The 17,226-nt window shown below is 42.3% G+C and overlaps 1 protein-coding gene across 5 annotated transcripts in view; it reads left to right on the top strand.

The window, feature by feature from the left end:
- The first annotated feature begins 3,080 nt into the window (after positions 1 to 3,080).
- MTMR2 (myotubularin related protein 2) overlaps positions 3,081 to 17,226 on the top strand; it is a 58,949-nt gene continuing 44,803 nt past the window's right edge. The window contains exons 1-2 of one of the 5 annotated variants that reach the window (XM_083885147.1): positions 3,328 to 3,437; positions 4,185 to 4,255. In XM_083885147.1, coding sequence (XP_083741273.1) covers positions 4,251 to 4,255 — 5 coding nt within the window. In that variant the 5' untranslated portion in view covers positions 3,328 to 3,437; positions 4,185 to 4,250. The other 4 variants (XM_083885151.1, XM_083885146.1, XM_083885148.1 and 1 more) reach the window with 4 other exon arrangements.

Here is a 17,226-nt window from a genome sequence, read left to right on the forward strand (position 1 = left end):
AGACAGGTGAGATGGGCAGCACAGGTGAGAGGGGCAGCACAGGTGAGATGGGCAGGACAGGTGAGATGGGCAGCGCAGGTGAGATGGGCAAGACAGGTGAGATGGGCAGCACAGGTGAGAGGGGCAGCACAGGTGAGATGGGCAGGACAGGTGAGATGGGCAGCGCAGGTGAGATGGGCAAGACAGGTGAGATGGGCAGCACAGGTGAGAGGGGCAGCACAGGTGAGATGGGCAGGACAGGTGAGATGGGCAGCGCAGGTGAGATGGGCAGCACAGGTGAGATGGGCAGCACAGGTGAGAGGGGCAGCACAGGTGAGATGGGCAGGACAGGTGAGATGGGGCAGGGCAGGTGAGATGGGGCAGGGCAGGTGAGCGTTGCTGGAAGGGCAGGTGTGCCCCTTTTGGGAGCCGCCTGTCAGCGCGCTGCCCTGCCCACACCAGGCCTTGTTCTCTTCAGGAGCAAATTCCCTGTGGCCCGTTGAGCGTCTGTGGTTTTGCCATCGTGGTTTTTTCTGAGAGCATGACTTTGCGGTCTGAATGGCTTGTAATGCCCTATGGGTGATGTTCAAGGTCTTTAAGACACTGGAAGCCGAAAGGAGACTTTTGTGTTCTTCCCACCGTCCATGAGCTACCAGTGAAATTTGAATTTCATGATTGAAAGCACATCCTGCCTGGGCCTTGTGTCTGATGGAGAAGGTTGCAGTAGGATAGCAAGGGCAGGCACTGACAGACTGATAAGGCTGGTGGTGTGTGAAGCCCTGGTGTTGTGGTAGAGCCCGGGAGCAGGATATCCTGATGGCTGCTGAAGGTTGTTCTGTCCCATTCTGGCTGCCCTTGCCATGCCCAGTTTGTAGGATCACATGATAACTCAGATTGAAGAGATCTCAGCATCCCTGAGTCCAACCTCCTGCTCATACCAGAGACAGCTTTAAGATCAGATCAGGCTACTTCTGGCTTTTGCCCAGTTTGGTCTTGAAAACCTACAAAGATGAAGTGCACACAGCCTCTCTGGACAGCCCATCAGCATCTCCTGTGTATCTTCCACTGGCACTGGGGGCACTGGGGCTGCTTTTTTGGTCCCCCAAAGCAGTCTTTCCACACAGACAGGGTGCTCCAGCCCTGCTATCCCAGTGATGCTTCCCTGTACCCCATCGAGCTCCCTAGTGACTTTCCTGCACTGTGGGGCTAATACCTGGGTGCAGTATTCCAGAAATGCTCAGCTGAAAGCTGAGTAGAGGAGGATCCTGAATCTCCTGGCTCTGCCTCTGTTCTTAGAGCCGGAGATGCCAGTGGTGACTTTGTTGCCAGCATCTCAGAACTCCCATGCTTGGCTATTACCCAGCTGCTCCTCAGACAGGACTCGGATTTCTTCATTCTTGAGTCCTTCCTGACTCCTGACCCTCATTTCATTCTTTTTCATCAAATTCTTCTGTTCCCTGCTCTCTCTGCTGGTTTCCTTGTGCAGTTCTACTGGTGCCCTGCCAGATGCCTGCAGGCTTCTTTCCCCCTTCCCTAACTGACCCAATATATTCTTCTTTTTATCTCTGCATCAGCTCAGGCAACTTGGACCCATCTGGAGGTCATTCAGTGTAAGAGGCCTATGGACCCTAAAGAGAGCTTAGCTCAGAAGAGCCAGTGGCTACAAGGAAGCTCCTGTTGAGCCTCTCAGCAGCATGCCCTGCACAAATGGAACCGTGGGGAAATTGAGATGATAAATCTGTCTCTGTTGAGCATGCACAAAGCTGTGTCCTCCAAGCCCTGGAAGGCCCAGACTCGAACAGATTTCTTGGGATTTAAAAAAAGCCTGTTCAAAAGCTTTCAGAATCTCAAGTGTCTGCTTGAACATCTAGAACCCATGGAAGAAAGCTAGATGGTTGGAGGGCGTTTAATGTATTCCAGACAAAATATAGATATTTGAAATAGATTTATGGTTTTCATCTGTAATTATTAATAAAAATACCCTCATTTTGAGTTGGTGTATGCTGTGAAACTTTTTAGTTGAAATGTTTCAGGGTTAGGGCAAAATTACAAGAAAATAAAACTAGGGTTTTGTAATGAGAGATGCCTGGTGACCTTCAGAATGTTTATTATCAGCTTCCCTTGCCAATCTAGTGATGCGTATGCACAAATAAATAGACATCTATGAATTGGACAGTAGATTGATTATCATCTTTTTTTTTTCCCATTAAAGCTATATTGCAATTTGATTTTATACATCAGAATAATTCTCTGGAGCTAATTGGACTTATTTGTATGCATTGAAATATACTTACTTTAATCTCTGTGATTGTGATCTAACAGCTAGACCAGCTTCAAATTGTAACTTACGACACATTTTCACCAAATGTTTTTGTTTACAAAGAAGAAGTTAGCTTTGGGGATGATGTGAGGAACACAATGAATCATGAGGATGCTGTCATCAGTTTTGATAATCCATTTTATTTAAAAGGAACAAAAACCAAAAAATGACTCAAAGGTCACTCATCCCAGAATCACCATTACCTAGCCATGTGATCCCTTACTGAGCTGTAGTCACTGAATTGTTTTATGCAAGATTTAGAAGACTTCAAAAGTTGCTAATATGAAATATATACAGCAGTGCATTTTTTGGATTCTCTCAGCTCCTGGTTGGAAGTGTTATTATTTCTAGAGGTACTTAAGATCTAGCTCCTCAAGTAGACAAGCTTGAGAGAGGTTACTTGTACATAAGGCTGCTCACGTTTTAATAAGTGTCTTGAAGAAAATTATAGGTTTGTCTTTTAATAAAACACTTCAGATATGGCAATAAGGGCATTTTGACAGTGAAAGCTGCTTTGATATTTTAGTAGACCCTAGTATTGTGCAATACCTGTGGTCCTTGAGGAAGATTTGGGAATAATTAAATGTTACCTACTTTCTGTCCCAAGTAGAAAAACATTTGAAAAACTCCTAATGGGACTTACAGTGTAGTTGTTTGTACAGGGTAAAAAAAATCACCAGCTCTCTGTGAAAATACCGAGTTAGTTTCAGATGAGCAGGTCACAGCTAATAAACTTAGCTGCCCTCATGGTTGTGCTGAAACAGCTGTTCTGCTTTTCAAGTCTCAGCCGTCTCACCCAGTGCTGGCTTTGTGTGGCACAGCACCGGGTTCTGCCGCTCTCTGTGGTTTCCAAAGGTCAGTACTTAGGATGGATATTCCTCTTCCCTCCTGTCATCATGGAAGACACATGACCATGAGCCAGCTATTCATAAAGAGCTGTGGTGGTATTTGACTAGCAGCTTGTGAGAAGTGTTTGTGTGTCTGCAGTGTCTGTCCAGGAGCAACCCATGAGGCAGAGAAGGAGTGAGGTAAAACACTGATTCAAACATTTGATGTGCTACAGTATTGGTCCAGAAGAGCGAGCTTTCTCAGTGTTATGGACTACTTTTATAGCTCTAGAATGGCCTGAAGATCCTAGGTGAGTGAGTGATAAACACAGTTCAGCTCTGCTGGTTATTCAGACTTCTTCCAAGACCATTTTTAAAATGAATTTGTGGGTGGGTTTGTTGTATTGTTGTTTTTGCAGATTCGAGGTTGCATATGAACCCTTTGACCTCTGGAATTCAAAGGAACAGCCAACAAAATCCCACCATAATCTTTTCCTTTTGTGAAAGGAAAGCCAGATAGAGTGTGTATGACTTTAGCAGAACACATGACTTTAGGGAAAAAAGTGGTGGCAAACTTCATATATTTACTTTCCATGAAAGATGATTAGGCATTTTGTTCATGCAGTCTATGTGGTTATGTTCTGTAGTTTGTGAATGAGCATGCATCTCTCTATTCCTCAGAAAAAGCATATCACAGTTCAGTCTGAACAATGGTCTAGTGAGATATCTAAGAGGCTTTCTGTTAGGTCTGCCAAAGATAAATTTGTATTGCCTGTGCAAAAGTGTGGAGGTGATTGTACTGTAAAAAAACTGCTATGGGAGATGTCAGTGATATTTCAACATCAGTATAAAATGAGAGAAAGATAAGGCAGTGGGTAAATGTTTCCCACCAGCATGACTGTAGCAATGCTTGATGTTACTGCTTTCTTGCTTGCTTTTTATCACCTTTGTTCTGGTGTTTATCATCCCCAGAGGTCTGCAGACACGATGGATCATATGCACTGCACTTTTACTGAAGCATATGAGAGCAATCATGCTCCTTGTCTTTATGTTTGCAGGGATAACTCTGAAAACATAAACTCAGTGTAAATCAGTGCAGCAAGGTCTGTTGAATCAGTAACTCCATGAGGTATGAACTCCCCCCTTGTCTCAAATAAGGCCCTGTCAATACCTGGTCTGATTTAAGGCTATGGTGAAGGAATTCTTTCCCCGTGGGTGAGAGTGATGCTGGAAGGAGTTGGGTCTGTGAGCTGTTGGCTGAGGAGGGCTTTAGCTGTAACACCACATTGCTACCAGATGTATGAGCTTTGCTGATTGAGTTGTTTTGTGATGAGTCATTGAAGTTAAGAGTTTGAAAGGGAAGATTTTTGCCAGTTTTGGTGTTCGGTGAAATGCGAGTAGCTTTCATTTTCCTCATGGGCTTTGAGAGCATTTCTTGCATTTGATTTCTTGTAAGTGCAAAGCAAGATTTCTCGAGTTGTTACCATTAAAGACAAGTACATTGCTGGCTGAGTGTTGATAATGAACTGGTTTTGCACCTCAGGAACTTGACACTATGCCTACAGCCAATTAGTGACTCCAGATGGGCTCATTATCATTGATTTTAATAAATGAGTGATAATTTCTAACACTTACTTGCAACTGAAGTCCATTCTGAGACAGAGGTGTTTTTTCTGGTGTACTGTGTATTGTGAAGATAAATAGCAGCTCTGCCTGGATATGGATTTGCAAAATGAGGAGAATCTTTTTAATAGGGTTTGGGGCAGAAAATAATGAAAATAACATTTAGTGAAAAAGACTTTAGAGCTTTTAATTTATACTAGTGAAGAGAAACCATTGCCTCTAAAGAATTCACCAATTATTTTTATTAGCAGTCTTTGCCATGCACGTTTCTGCTCCTGCATTCAGTAGAAACCATTTCTACTTGTCTCAGAGTGCGAGACCTTCAGCTTGAATGTTTTTCTCTGTCACGCACATGAACACATCTTGGTCCCAGTTCTGACCGTTCAATAAAATGCTTTTTATTGATGACAAAAATATTTAGGTTTAAGCATATTTTCCGTTTGAGAAAATAAAATACGATTGACACTCACCTCTTCATTGTATTGTAATTAAGGTTACACTGGTGTTTAAAAGCCTCACAGGAATTTGCAGTATTGTAGTTCTAGCTGCTGTTCAGATGGTGATGCTTTCTGTGTTAAAGAGATGGGGACTAGCTATTTAATTGTGCCTAAGCCAGGACTGCTCTATTTTTAATAATGCCTGGTGGGTAGTTTTACTAAGGCCTTGGAAGTACAGTTGAGTACTGGGGCTCCTTGCTGAAAGATTGGGCAGAGAGTGAGAAAGTCTAAGGATGAGATGAGAAACTGCAGTGGAGACATGAGGCAAGATGTGAGGACTGGCAAGGAGTGCAGCTAGGCTCAGAACACGACTCTCTTGGGTCCCATCAAGCAGTGCCTTCTCTGAGGAGAGATGGTAGCGCTGTGTTGACTAGCAGTCTGCTAGACAGCGCTGAGCTGTACACGTAGTTCCTTGACTACAGGCTATTTACGGCTTGGGCACAATTATAGAACCTGAATTTTAAGATTGTGGATGACCTGACAATGTCAAATTACACAATTCCTATCTCTTGTGTGGTTGTACTCCTGATAGGTTAACACCTGTCTCAAATATATTTTGTTACCTATTTCTGATGTTTTATCATCTCTCTTGCTTTTCTAATTCTTTTACACTTCACATGTACAGGCAAGAGCTGCATTTGGAAAGGTCATAATATCTCTTTAATGGCTCAGCGGATCGATTGTCCACATCTTCTTTTTCATTAATCTTTTCCTGATGACCTGCTTTACTGTCATTGGTTTTTCAGTGCTGAAGGTATCAGCAGTGTAAAAAGAAACCTGATCCATACACCAAAGGGCTTTTGTTGACTCAGGAATTGGACTCAGTGATCCTTGTGGGTCCTTTCCAGTTCAGGATATTCTGTGTTACCAGAAGGCTTAGTCAAGGAAAACAAACAACAGGCCTTCATTAGAAATGAAGGAAACAGTCCAGAGGTCACCTTGTTATATGGGTGTTATGTACAAGTGTAGTTGTAATACAGCACATGAAAAGGTCTTTTTATTTGTCCGTGGGAAGCCCATTCCACCATGAGGGCAGAGTGTGACAGGAAGGGGATGAAGTGCTTGGTTTGTAGAGATGTCTGGGATAACCTAGGGAAGCGAGGATACAGGAGAGCCACTGTCACAGTAATTACCCCATTTTCATTTTGAACTGAAATAACATCTGGCTTTTTTATTGCTCCAGTAACTGGGAGCTAATTGAAGAAAAAAATCAGTGAAAGACGACAGCAAAAAATCAGTGGAACTTTTCAAGTATTTGCTTTTTCCTTTCCTACCGTCTGTAGTTACTTTTGCCAGAGAATGTTCTCACTCAGTAATTTTCCAGTGATTGCAAGGTAGCTCTTTTTTTGTTTCTCTCTTGCTTCTCTCCTATGTGAATTCTTTGCCATTACTTTCTAAACCCTGATATATTTGATGAAGAGAAAGTGTTAGCAGTTTTTGAGTCCATAACCCCTTCAAGGTGATTTTCTAGTAATTTTGTTAGCTCTTTACAAATGCTCCCACTTTACAGATCTGCCTTCTGTAGTCTTCTGGCCATGACTTCAGAATCATTAATGCTGGGTCACCCAATGGTTCAAATTTGATCTGGGCCAGGTGTGGGTGTGTGATCATATTTCTGCTGAACTATTTGGAAAAAACAGGAGTTTATGGGGTTTTTTTTCTTTGTTCTGGGAAGACTGGCAACACCTGTTTAGAATAAAACAACATTTTTATCTGGATTTATTTACTGTGATGTGAAGACTGCATGTCCAGACAAAGTGTTACACTCAAGACCTTGTTCACAGCCAAAAAGGCAGCATGTTTTCATATAGCAAAGAATTTAATCTTAGCGTAACTGAATTTTTGGAAGTCTAATCATGATTAGTCCAGATGCAATTATTACAGAAAAATAAAGAATAATAGTGCAGTTAAAACTGTGGTACCTTTGGTTCTTGGTTTCTGTCCCTCTTCCTGGTGTTACGTTCACCTCTCTTCTGCTCCTCCATGGTTCCAAGGCTGCTGATTTTATTCTGGTAGTGGTGAGTGTTAGAGCAAATTGTCAGCATCTGGAGTCCTTTCCTGAGAGAAGTATGAACTTCATCATGTTGATTCTTTCCTCCTTTCCTCCTTTCCACCCTTCCTCCCTTCCTCCCCCTTCCTTTAGGATCCACCTGGGGTCACTTTATACCTATCTCTTTTCTTTGTTGGTTTGCAGTTCCACTTTACATAAATTTTTGCTATATATCGCTGCTTTAAGGGTATTAGATACTATTTCTTTGTTCTCTTTGTTATCTCTGAAGCCAGTTTTGGCCAGCTCCAGGTCTGCATTTCTTTGGTTCACCATTTGTGATTTGTTTCTGGCTGTAGTCTCAGGTGCCAAGCCTGTGCCCCGTTTCTCATCCCGTGCCTCTACTCTTCCATGCCACACCCTGTGTCTCCACTTCTCCAGTCCTCTGCTGTCATACCACACAGTTGTATTTCTCTCTACAAAGTTACTACATTACTGGTAAATATTCTATATAGAATAACTGCTTTTTACTGCTGTCTGTGCAAAACTGTGGTTGTACCACATACAAACAAAAATAAAACAGAGGGGATATACATACCTGACCAGTTACAGAAATTATAGTCACACCTAAACTGGTTAAACCAAAGCTACAAGCAGGCCAAGAAAAGTTAAGGCAAAGCAAAAGTGACACGTCCCAAGGCCTTGAAAATTCACTACAAAGCTTATGGCCTATGAAGAACAATTACAGTGCTGAATAACAGGGCTAAAGGTTAACCCAACTGTTTTTTCTGTATAAAATATAACTGCTGGGGTGAATATACCTCTGATCATTGCTTGGTGTTTTGTGATCAAATTGTTCATTGCGTTTTTACCCCAGTACAAAATGAACTGATATATGAATTACTGAGCTGAACTACAGCCTCCTTTGTACCTTCTAGCCTTTAGTCAAAATAAAGCATTTGTGCTGGGTCTATTGCTGTTTTAATAAATCCTGTTGTTGACTTCAGTTGATATCACTGCTCAGTGGTCTTCTTGAAGAGAGAGATTGCACACATTGGTAGTAGGATTGCCTTCATGAACAGATTCAGCTAAATCTGCCCAGGAAAGGGCTGGGGGCTGGGAATGAGTTTGGTGCAGTTGTGAGACTGAAGGGTCTGTCTGCCTGCTGTGGAGAGCAGGTGCTGAAGGTAAGGGCAGGTCACTGGGACCTGTAGTACCTGAGATGAACTGCTGAAGGATGACTGTCAAAATCAGTTGATTTAACCAGCAGATGGATACCTTTAACAAATCAAAATTGATCAGCATCTCACTTGTAAGTAGAACCTCTCCAAAAAGAAATGAAAAATGTGGGATCTTCTGCTCATATTTTACCCAAGCTGACTTTTGGATTAGACTGTTCTTGAAAATTCAGGCTGTGTCTTCCAGTCTTAGAATTGCTATCTCACTCCCACACTGAAAATGAGCCCCCACACCTTATGAGGGAGTACTTCCCTAGTCTTTTTCCTCAAAGGTGAAGCAACATGCTAACAGAGTAGTCATTAAACACTGGAGTGTGAGAAGGAGGATCTGGGGGGACTATTGGTGTTCAGAGTTTGTGCCAGCAGAGCAGTCTTGGACCTTCAATATTCCCACCTGTTTGGGTACACCTGCTGATCACTGCTGTCTGGAGCACCACAGAAAGACAGAGTTCACCTTTTTTTTTTTGTTAAAACATACTCCGATTCTAGATTCCCCATTCTAGTTGCACTTCCTGCTTCCACCTTTCATACAGAAAAATACAGGCATCCTGCATGAGATTTTTCTCATCTGATTCGATTGATACAGTGTTCTGATAGTCTCTGGGTTGGTGTTTTTGGTTTTTTGTTTTTTTTTTTTTTTTCTTTTTATTTCTTTAAACAATGAGGAAGAATGAGTCATCTCAGTTTCTCCACAGTGACTCCCAAGTAGAGCCTGCAGTGAGTAACTCAGATGTGACCACCTACACAGAACTCCCTCCCCATCATTGTGGTAAGGGCAAAGAGAGCATTGAATTTGGGTTGTTCTCAACTCCAAAAAAGGAAAGAGCTATTTCTTAACTCACAGCATTCCTCTTTTTTACATGTTAACTAAATATATTTGTAACTGAGAAGAGAGCAGAGATTTGTAGTCTGGTTTCCTAAGCCCCATTTCTCCATGTATGTGTATATATCTGTCTAGTTTGTCCACAAATAATTTTTCTAACATTTGGACACTTTTAGCCACATTTGACAGAGGAGTGAAAATTGTAACTCGTGACAAATTTCCATTTAAGCAAAAATAGAGATAAGGGAGGGCACAGTAGTTCTTCCTTTACAGAAAAAAAAAAAAAATCATTTGCTTCTCAACACAAGGGGATACTGAGATGAGAAGGATGTCATGAATATGTGCAGATTGTTTTGGACAAGGCTTCTCTCAAGTTGGAGAAATACATTATATTCTCTCATTTTTGCATTTCCTTCTTTCCCTTTGCTTTCTCTGGTGTCTGCAAAAGGCCATGTTCAGTTAAACACACAGCAAATACAAACTACTCTGCCACAAAACACTGATCTTCAGGAAAGCATGATAGGATCTAGTTCAGATTGCTATATCTCCATGGGAAGTAGGTATCTAAAACCTCTCTTCCATTTCAGAACCAATGCACTTCACAAGTAATTCAGTAGAGCAAAGATAAGGGGGCCCTCCAGGAAGGCTGAATGGTTGTATAAACTCCACTGTCTGGGTTTCCCTTGGCTAAGGAGAAGCAAAGACCACCCCTGTTATCCACCAGCCAGAGGCAAACCATTCTGACCTCATTGATCTTACTCCTTTTTGAGTTACTTGGTTTTTCACATGCACTGGTTTCTGCTTGAGGAAGCAGAAGTGGCAGGAGGAAGTGGCTGTAGGTGGTCTTAGATTAGCCCTCATTTCAGATGCATGAGAACTGATGAACAGAAAATCCTCAGATGAGCTTATGTAGTCTGTATTCCTCATTTCACTGCAAGGCAGAAGAATTTGAAAGACCTTTGTTTTCAATGTATACCCTAGAAATTCCTCCTCATGTTGAGATGGAACTTCTTGTATTTTACTTTATGGCCATTACTCCTCATCCTGTTGCTTGGCACTACCAAGATGAGTCTGGCACCATCCTCTCAGCACCCACCTTGGAGGTACTGAGGAGATCCCTTCTTAGTCGTCAATTCTCACACAAGTGCTCTGTGTTTCTGGAAACATCTTGTGTTGTCTTGGGTGGAATTTCTGGAAATAAAGCCCCTAAATTATTGAATATTTGTCTGACATGAGCCTTGAGATTTCGCTAGGGACCAGTTTCACACAGGGGCTGAACTGTCAACAGAATAAAGGTGTTCCCAGTCTTTTTTTTCTGGGCTGAATGTGGCAGAGCACATGGCTGCGTAGTGTCTGTGAAAGCTTAGCAAGGTGTTACAGTTTTGCTAGGTGATACAAGACTCTCCACATTGGCTATATTTGTACATCCTTTCCTCCTTCTTTTGATTTTTCCCAGGATGGAACAAGTAATGTCATTGATTAGTAAATCACTGGTATTTTTAGTTCCTGTAGGTGTTAGGTTTGTTGGGATGAGGGGGTTGTGTGGTATGTGTTTTAAAGAAAATCAGAAAGTTTAACAATATGTGTTAACTAAGGTGTTTCCTAAATAGGGACATAGGAAGGAAGCTAAAGAAAAACTGAGACAGCACATGAACTGTGAGAAGTACATGTATATTTGGTTAATCTAAACACCACTGGTTCTTAGTACATAACTAGAAATTGAGGCACTGCCAGAATACAAGTTGTAAAAGAGAAGTCATGTCTGCCTTTTTATTCAGTTCTTATTTCTTTCCTAAGGTGAGTACTTATTAATATAATTCTTGTTTCTCTTTCTTTCCTTGATCAAGTTAATAGATTTTTCCTAAAAAATAAAAATTAACAAGCAAATGAAAGATTTGATGTTCTGTGTTTCAGTTTTTTTATTTCTCCTTGCTCTCCAGTTCTGGACTGATTTTTGCAACTTGGCATGGAAATGTCTGAATTTGCATCAAAATCATGATAGTTTTTTACTTGTATGTCTTCCTCTGGCTTCATAAGGTTTTAAAGGAAGGATGTCAGTATTTATAGGATAGATATAAATATCTATATTTATAAGGGTGGTTTTGAATGGTATGTAGGATTTCCATCATGGTTTTTGTCTTTATTCGAAGTACTTGTGGAGACAGTTAGATGTTGCCAGCTCTTTCTCCTAGGGGATGCAATGGGAAATCCAAGTTTGCTCTGATGCAGGAGATAGCGGCAACACCCAAGTGTTCTAGTTCTCTGCTGCAGGACATCCTAAGCCCTGGAATCAGCATTTTCCACAGGCAGGGCTGTGGGAGACAATGGGTATTCTTGTAGCACCAGGAGACACTTGAAGTTGGATTTGTGAGTTCCTGTTTTGCCAGAGCAGTCATGCAGCATGGAGATTCCCTCGGCTGAGCCTGGGCTGTCTGGGGGAGAAAACTGCAGGTCAGGACATGTGCTGGTTCATCACTGCCCAGGAGATCTCTTGGCAGAGATGTCTTGTCAATCAGCAGTCTTCCTGATGGCCTTCTGTCTGTCCCTGTGCAGCACTGCTTCAGCCATCTGAAGCTTGAGGTGCTGGTATGTCTCCACCTCAGCCATATTTTTTTGGCCTAGAAATAGTTTTCTCAGGGCAGGCAAGATCTTCTTCACTTCCAGTTTAGTCCTGCCCTCTGTAGCATCTGGTATTTGAAAACAAAGGCTCTAGCTTCTTCCGAACAATACCAGAGATGCCAAAAAGCATAGCAATAATCCAGTGTGTAGGAAGGCACAGACAAGAGCAGGTGGGAGCACTGTTCTAGCAGACAACTTTGTTTATGTTGGCAGTAAACAGGGTTGTGGTTTGAACCTCTCTTCATCTTAGTCTTGATTTATCTTCAATGCTAAGGGCCAGTGCTTGTGATTGGAAACCCCTAAGCTTTGGAGCACAGACCAGATGACCTCCTGTCAAACCTTCCTCCCAAGGCCTAGGGCAGAGCCAGATGGACAGGGCTGCCTTTCCATTGTGTGTCACCTGGGGAAGGTGGGATGCCTGCCTTGCCCACCACTCCCTGCCCCGACTCCTAATGCTACAAGCAAAATGCTTGTGCTGGGGTGGATTTTGCAATCCAAACATTTCCATTAGGAACTGGAATCAGACCAAAATACTGGATTATCAGCCTGTTTTCAGAAGGTAGGAACTAACTTTGCACTCTCTGATATGGGCTGAAAGTAAATTGGTGGAGCAGAGTCAAAATGTCAGTTCTCTGTGGAAGTTTAACAACTTCTTGAATTATTTTTTTTCTTCTTTTCTCTTGTAGCTGAGCGTCATCCCATACCTGCTGGGAGCTTGTTAGAAGCTGAACTTCCCTTTTGTTCCTCTCATGAGTACAGATAATTTTGTAGTTATCTTTCTTGTGCTGATCAGAGAATATTGGTTCAGGGGTTTCATAGCTCCTGTTCTTCCTGTTTTTCACCTTCTGGATTGTTGACTCACAAGAGCATGATACTGTGGACTCCTTGCTGTTATTAATTACGTGATGCATATTGGTTTGTCTTTGGGCGTTGGTCTTTTTTCTTGTAATCTTGCAAATATTTTAAACAATCAGCCTGTTGTTTAGCAAGTGCCCTACACACACTGTAGGCCTTTTGTGAATTTCAGTTTAAAAAAATAATAAAAGAATGACTAATGGAGCACGAACGGTGCTTGTGACACTGTAGTCCATTGTGTAACTACTGAGAGCAAAATTTGCATTCCTAGAAAAGCTTGTTCACAGTCACAATATAGGACATTCTCTTTATGGCTCATGGGAAAAGAGGTACAGTATATTCAGCTCAGGATGCTACTCGGAAGGATCAACTTTTAAAAAATGTCATTTTCCTCCCTTGGAACACTGAAGTCAGACTGAGACCTGGCTTTGCTTGGCAACAGAAGTGACTTTTTCATTCAGGCAAGTGGCGTGGGGGACTATTTTAGGTCTGTCACATACATGCACCATGATTTGTTTGCTAAAATGGCTTCTCCTTTAGATGATGGTAAACTTTGACATTGATGGCCCTTTTGAATAGCAAGAGTACATTATTATATAATATAAAAGTCTGAATTCCAGAGGCAGTCTAGCAGTCTGTGCTTTTCTTTTCTTCAAAAGTGTATTTGTTTATGGCTTTTAGTTCTTCCCCTCTGAGGTTGTCACAGGTCAAGCAGAGGTTAAACTGGGATCTTTAAATGTTTAGAAAGTGAGTTCCAGTCAATTCACCTGAAACTTAGAGATGTCTGTCCTGCATGTGCCTCAAAAGATGGTACTGGGTGCTCAGAGGGGTAAGACTGCATCTTATATATGCTCTAGGTAGTTTCCTATGGCATTTGTTGCCTAGGCAGAATTAGTTTGTTTTAACTTTCTATTTTGCTGTGAAGAATTAAGATCCAGTCACTGCTCACTGGAGATAGACTCCTTTGTTTGTCAGTGAAATGTCTCTGGGAAAGGTTTGCATGTTATAATGGGCACACGTGGTGCCAATCGCTGTGGGATTCCTGTCCTGGGAGGGGTGGTGTTAAAATGCTAAAACTTAATTTACAGCAGCAGAGCCTGTTCTGGCCCCATGGCAGAGTGGAAGCCAGCACAGAGTGCCCAGCTCCTGCTGCAAGGCCCTGGTTCCAGCAAGATGCCAGCTGAGCTTTCAAGTGCTTGCCTGGAGAGGGGTGTGTGAGGGACTTGTGAGGACCCTTAGGAGTATGTGTGTATACACAGATAAGGACTGTGGGGACCACTTAGCACAGATCCACAGAGAGCTGCTGCAAATGGGAGAGTCTGATGTGGGCAACAGCTGGGTGTCCCAGGCCAGTTCAGCCAGTACTGACTAGGACAGAGTCATATTCATGGGGAACAAGCACCAGTTTGTCTCCCTCTGCTCTGATGTGACCCGGGAGGTTTTTCACCATTACCTTTTATTCTCTTGAAGAAGCAGGAGGGTTGCAAGTATTGAGGAGGGAGTGTTGTCAGAGTTTGGAACGTGAGCAGAGAGCATTCACTACCTCTGTAGCATTATACTTGTTAGAGAACTGCCCAAGTGCTTCTATTCATGGCCCTGCTTTAAATTCAAATCAATTGGACTCAGCTCTCTTGGCATCCAAAGCTTCAAAATTAAACTGTATTTGCCACTCATCATCATTAATTTGCAGTTTTCACCTTGATTAATTTTTAGGAATGTACATAATGAGAAACTTTTAAAAAAAACAGGAAGAGAGGAAATGGAAATTTGCCCTCTACAGCGTTTTTCTCATTTATGACCTCTATGTCTGAAACTGTATTGCTCAGTGGTGCATTTTGTCACCTGTTTGCTGTGTCAGTTCAATGACTATTGAAACAAAATATTCTGTTTGATACAGAAGAAATGGTGTGAGCAGCTCGTGCCAATTAGTGTCTGAGTAATTGGCACATCTTTGTGAGAAATTAAGCAGCTGCTTGTTGTACTGACAGGGAAAGAATATTCATAAAGAAGGTGCTGGAAAGATGGCTTTATCATCACTGACTACTGATTTTGGTTGTGTTACTTATAGGAGGGAGCCAGGTTAGTATTTTAAGACATTGGTACAAAAAATAGGTGTCCTCAAGCCCCGTGCATGTACTGCAACTCAATGTAGGCTTATTTTCCTCAGAGAAATTCTATTTCATGAATTTTTTTGTAGAGTTCTGGGTGTTAAATTCACATTCCTGGTCCTGGATTTAGGAGGGGAACTTTAGAGATCAGAACTTCATATTTTCTTCTTCCTTTTTATGGTCTCTGTTTTGTTCTGGTTTTGTTTATTTTGGTTTGTTTGGGTTTTTTTAGACAGTATCTTATTTTGAAGCAAGGCAGAGGTCTCTTTTTAACTTTTCAGTCTGAAGAAGTGTCATGGAATGATAGAATGGTTTGGGTTGAAAAGGACCTTAAAGATCATATAGTTAATGTCCTGGGTTTGGAGTATGAAGAATGTTGCATTAAGTTCCTGACAACAGGGGTAAGGATACAGGTAGGAGAGCTCAGTCCTGCAGAAATGATGCATTTGTCTGCATCAGGTTAAAGCTTCGGGGCTTCATGGTTTGATTCTGGCAGTTTCTTTGCTTCTTTGTACTTGTCTTCTACCTGACTTGGGTTCACTGTTACACTCAGATCCTCACAAGGTCACATTGCCCTCTTCAGAAGCTTATACATGTGCTTTTTACTTCCAGGGAAAACTGTTGCTTCTCTGTGCTAGGACAGAAAGAACTTCATAGTCAAACTCTTAGTGTTACAGTTGCCAAAGCAAATGGCAATTAATGAGTTTTGTTTCTCTTCCCGGGCTTTCTTATACATCACATTTTTTATACTGCAGGGAGATTGCCTTGTCTTATTAATGGCAAATGCCGTTTAATGATACTTTTTGAAGTGGTGTAAGACTTAATCACTGGTTTCACCTGAAATATTTCCCCTGCATGTTCATAGTTTAACAGGTCAAGTTTGTGCACCACAGACACTTCTGTTTGCAGCTTCTTTCCATCTTTGAAAAGTTTGACACTTTAAGCTCAGCACATTGGCATACCCTCAATTCTGGTATGGATGCCGTAATACCTTTCAATTGCCTGAACAGGAACCACTGGAGGGCATCTGTCAGAGTCTGAATTATGTTTGAAAACTATCTGGCCTATTGTGGGATAGTCCTAATAATAACAATGAACACTTTATCGGGAGTTGAGTCACTGCACTTGGTTTCCAGTGTAATACTCTTGTTAGTTGCATGTATGTATTCCATATAGCCAAAGGGCTGCTACTGCGTGCAGACATTGTATGAGACCATTGTGCCGACAGCTCGTGTTTGGACTCATTTATCATTCAAAATCTGGCTATAAGGAAAAACATTTAAATAATAAAAAATAATTACCAAGATGAAAGACACAGATAAGTGTTAGTTGCATCCTAGACCTGTTTCCTGCTTCTTTGTGGAGTAGGAATGAGGAGAGGAGTAAATAAGGGATGGCAGTCACAGGAGTAAGCTGCTTTCCCTGAAGGTGCTTTTGACCTGTTGAAGGGGTCTCTGTTTGTACTTAACACAGACATCCATCAACAAGGACAATGAAGAGCTGCCTCGGCCTGAAGCATGGGGAAGAGAAAAGCTCCAGGAGGTCCTTGGTCTTCCCTGGTTCCTCATGGGAGCTCACTTATTTTCCTGTAGGCAGAGCTCAAAGTATTTTGTGAATCTGAGTATATGTTGTTTCCCAGAACCTTAATGAGGTTCAGAGACAATACCGTAATTTTGCATGTTTAAGTCGTATTGCAGCTAGCAGTGACTGACACAGCTCTTGTGGTTTTTAACCCTGGCTGAGATCTATCCAAACCTACCTGTGTTTTCAGATGTCTCTCAGGTGCCCCCCAGCCCAGCACTGACACATGCCCATTGTGTCCTGGCCATCCCTCAGGTCTGCTCTGTGTTGCCTTACTGGTGAAATGGAGCTGTTGGGGGTTTGTCTCTGTGAGAACAGAATGTCCTCAGTGGGGTCCTCAGCACGTTAAACTGGTGCCAGACATACCCATCAGGCTGCCAAAAGTACTGCACGAGGCAGCTTTAACTTTACATTGGCAAAAGCTGGGATAATGTGCAGAAGCTGTGACAGAAGCACAAGTAAATGATTTGCCTGAGATGATGCAGAAGGGCTGGTGGCAGAGCATGGAGGGAGCTCTGGTGTCCTCACTCTGAGTTTGCGTGCCGGTCCCAGGATGCTCTCCTGCTCTCCCACACCCAAAGGCATATGAAACTGTGTGGTTTGAGGATCTTTGCTGTTGTATTGGCAGCAAAGGGGAGCTAAGATTGACTAAACCACTGGAACTAATAAACTTCTCATGTGCATGCGGGGACATCAGATTAATTAGTTTGCTGAGCAGTGGAGCTGGAGCCGTGCAGCTGCCTGACAACGATAAGAGGAGGGAGCTGCA

The sequence above is a fragment of the Zosterops lateralis genome (assembly GCF_965231275.1).
Source record: "Zosterops lateralis genome assembly, chromosome: 2".
Lineage (NCBI taxonomy): Eukaryota > Metazoa > Chordata > Aves > Passeriformes > Zosteropidae > Zosterops > Zosterops lateralis.